The 4,291-nt window shown below is 33.7% G+C and overlaps 1 protein-coding gene across 1 annotated transcript; it reads left to right on the top strand.

Moving 5' to 3' along the window:
• The first annotated feature begins 1,379 nt into the window (after positions 1-1,379).
• On the top strand, positions 1,380-2,885 carry LOC141532789 (cytochrome P450 6j1-like). The gene has a single exon (XM_074251292.1). It carries the CDS (start codon positions 1,380-1,382, stop codon positions 2,883-2,885), a length of 1,506 nt encoding a protein of 501 aa, XP_074107393.1.
• The last annotated feature ends 1,406 nt before the right edge of the window (positions 2,886-4,291 follow it).

Here is a 4,291-nt window from a genome sequence, read left to right on the forward strand (position 1 = left end):
AGTATAATCCAGATATCACGCAGTATAATCCATATTACAATGAGTATAATCCAGATATCACACAGTATAATCTGGATTACAACGAGTATGATCCAAATATCATGGTCCAGATATTTTTTTTTTAATGAAAGCCCACAGGACAATATGTACTAATGGAAGGTAATTTCATGTTGAACAATTGCAAAAATTAACAAAAGAATAAAAACAGAATATTACATTACTCAAAGAATTTATTGATAAATTCTTTCACCAGTATGAAAGTTTTTCTATTAAAAAAAAAAAACGTATAATAATAACGGAGTCAATTATATTTGATACGCGAGCTGATATAATCAATGAGAAAAAAGATTCGACTAATGATACAAAAATTGTACAATTAATTATTTAATGCAGTTATTAAAGTATTTGAAAATTTAAAAAAATGATAACTTCATTTTCGAGTTTTAATTTATTATTTTAAGGGTATAATTTTTTAATTAAGGCATTCGATAAAATGAGCAATACTATGAATTAGTTGATTGAAATTTTTTTTGTGATACTCAATTATTAAAATTAGTTATTATAAGTAGGTTAATAAAGTCGCTTTAAAATGTAGCAGCGTTACTACCTTCTATTGATTAATTCAATTATACATATAATTTAAAATAATACGGAACTTAAAGTTGCAACGAACGAAGTATGAGTGGTGGGCGTCGGAACTTGTGAAGGAGAATTTCAACAGATTCGAATGTGGTCAATTTATCAGTAAATGACAATTTAAAAATTTTTTAAAATTTTTCTTATTAAAAAAGAGTTTGCGCGCCAAATTGATGAAAAATTTGAATTAAAGAGCTATGTCATCAAACCATCATCTAGAACGATCGAGCCAATCGTGATAGAACCCGAGTTCTATTTAAACTAGGTTCGAGAAAATTGTTGAATGACCAGATTAGAAAATTGACCCCATCAAAAAATTATTTCAAGCGTATGATTATAGTTAAAATATTATCACAAAAAATCGATAAGAAGCAGACTTCAAATATTTAAGGAACGAATATATATAATATGCCTCTGACAAAATTACTGATTAATTATTTCAGTTTTCATAATTATCGATTCAGTAATTAATTACGTTCGGCCATGACACTTTTATCCGCTGTTGTTTTAAAAATTTTATGCACCAAATAAATTTGAAATAACATCGAATGATTGTTGGTTGTCGATTAAATTCTGATATTGAGTTATTTATTTAATTAAATATTTATGCAGTGAAGTGTTATTATAATTTATATATGAAATACTAAAAATACGAAAATGCTAAACTCAAAATATTTCTGCAAAAAAAGTATCAGTTTACACGTATCAATAAGTGTGCGAAGTATACTCTATAATTAGAAAATATGATTTGGGTAATTACCTACATTGGGGTTTTGCTATTCTCGGTACTCATGTACAAATACCTTACTCGTAACTACAATCACTGGAATATCCGAAAGATACCAACAGCTAGAGGAGCAGTACTGGGATTCGGTCACATGCTGGATGTTATGATGTTCAAGAAAAACTTGTCTACTCTATTGCAAGATACTTACAAAGCCTATCCCGATGATAGTATGGTGGGACTATTCGATTTTGACCAACCAGCATTATTAATCAGAGATCTGGAGCTGGTGAAGACAGTGATACAAATAGAATTTGCAAGTTTCAGCAACCACATGACTGTGAATACTCTTGCGGATCCTCTGTTGACGATGGATCCGGGCTTCATGAACGGTGAGAAGTGGGCGCACATTCGTGGGCTGTTCTCAAAAGCCTTTTCGGCTAAGAATTTAAAATTCATCTCATTGATAGCCAAGTATGAATGTGATAAATTAATTGAATTTATTGATAAAAAGTTTGACAAAGAGAGCGTACTTGATATTAATGCCAAACATCTGTTTTCTAATTTCACGGCTCAGGTAGCAGCTCATATGATTTTTAGTGTTGATGGAAAAGCATTCGATGATTTTCACTTACCGGAATCGTTTCGCACAATGATGGATTCTATGTTCGAAGCTAACGTTATCACTGGGATCAGGCAGAACATTTTCTTTTCTCTGCCATTGGTAGGCAAGCTCCTGAATGTAGGCTTCGTTCCTTCGTGGGTGAACACAACATTTACAAAAGTGGTCAAGGAGATTAGAGAGTTAAGAAAGAGCTTGAATTTTAAAAGATATGACACTTTGCAACAAATCATCGATTTTGAAGCTAATAACAAGTATGGTGACGTGGTTGCATGTTACGCCTTTCTGTTCTTCATCGAAGGCTATGAAATTTCTAGTCTAACTCTGAGTTCAACGGCTTACTTACTGTCCAAGCATCCGAAATTTCAGACTAAAGCAAGAAAAGAAGTTGATAGATTGATGGATAAATATCAGAGTATTTGCTATGACGCCATCAATGAAATGACTTACCTGGATCAAATAATCCAAGAAGCAATCAGATTGTTCAGTCCCGTTTCAAGCATGCAGAAAATATGTACAAAGAGCATCACTCTTCAGGCAGCTGATGGTCTTGCTTGTGCTTTAGATCCTGGAGATGTGGTATTCATTTCGCCGGTGGGAATCCATCGAGATGAGAAGTATTGGGAGAATCCAAATGAGTTCAATCCTGATCGATTTGATAAGGGATCTGAAGGGTACCGCAAATATGTGTACTTGGGATTCGGGAAAGGCCCACGGCAGTGTTCTGGTAAGCGCATGGCTTTTGTTCAGGTGAAAGCTGCGATGGCGATTATTTTGAAGAACTACGTCATCGAGGCTTCTTCTCGGACGGTTGAACCGGTGAAGACAGAGCCGAAATATTTTCTGACTTCTGCGCAAGGCGGGTTCTGGATTAAATTACGACGTTTGACCTGTAGTTATTAGTGCGAATGGGAATTAATTGATCAGGACTGAGTAACGAACTGTTTCAACTAATTGATTTACAGTTATCCAAAAATTTTCAACCATTGTTATTATTATTCATTAATTTAGAAAAATTTGCGTGTTTATTTTGTAGTAAGCATTTTAAGAGATGGTCTATTAAATTAAACTGACAGATGAATTAAAATTTCGAAAAGTTCAAAAGTGCACACCTCATAGCACTAATTTATTTTTTAAAAAAATAAGAAGATTTATAATAAGATATTTTTAAAAGAAAAAAAATGATTAAATAATTTCTTATGAAATGTTTTTTGAAATTTTCGTCAATTATTTGCGCGCTTTTTTCGTATCATGTGAAAATGCATTTTTGAAAGTAAAAATCAAACGTTGCATTCAAAAGTTATTGAGCTCAAAGAGCTAAAAATGTGAAAAACGTTGCTTTGAGTTTGAAAATCTCAAAAATTAACCAAAAAACACATTTTAAGGCGCTTCAAATTAAAACTTAGCGGGAAGTTATAAGGTTAGCCTGCGCGGTCAACCGATTTCAAAATTTTTTTTTCAATTTTAACCGATTGAATCCGAATTGTCGTATCCAATGCTATTTTTTATTTAGAGTAAAATTCAATAAATTATGATATCAACAGTTGAAGTAAAGCAAAGTTAGTTGAAAAGCTTTTTTTTTTTATATTTGCAGTATTAAAAAATTTGCCCCAACCAAATTGAACCAAATTTATAAAGAATTTTTCAGGCCTATAACCATGAATTAATATGAAGTGATTTTCAAAAATATCTCATTTTATCCGTTTATAAGTAAATTTTTGATAAAATTTATCAACCTATTCTCGAAACTTATAGATTGGTAAACTGGTAGGTAATAAATAAAAGTGAGTTGGAAAATTAATTTTCAGCAGCAGTAAAGCGTGTAGAATGAAAGTTGAATGTGCCGATGGCTAAAGCTGCCGACAGTGCAAATGAATAAATAGATAGATAGGTAGACAGATAATCAAGACTAAACCGGAAGCGAATCAAGCATGATAACCAATCAATCGCCTATAGTAGAACCAGAATATGCAGCGCAATGTTCACCCGTCAGGCTACTATGCTGCTAAAGGGTTCTCGGGATATGGCAAATGAGAGATTGAGAGAGTGTGGGTGAGTAAATAAGTGTTCGTGTGTATGAGTGGATAGGACATGGGATATCCTGTGATGGCCATATCAAGGGTAGTTGCTTCGCTTGGTCGACTGGGGATGCTTGGCCAATTACCTAGACCCGATCTGCCCACAGTCCCTCGAGCGTAATCACCAACACGTGCTGCTATTAGGCGTGCACGTGATCGATGTATCGGTCCAGTGGAAAACCGACGGGACGTCAAGATTTTGTCCACTCGCCACTCGGGAAAGACTGCCTA

The sequence above is a fragment of the Cotesia typhae genome, unplaced genomic scaffold (genome assembly GCF_013202065.1).
Source record: "Cotesia typhae breed Kobodo isofemale line unplaced genomic scaffold, CoteBio_Ctyphae contig_122, whole genome shotgun sequence".
In the NCBI taxonomy this organism is placed as follows: Eukaryota; Metazoa; Arthropoda; class Insecta; order Hymenoptera; family Braconidae; genus Cotesia; species Cotesia typhae.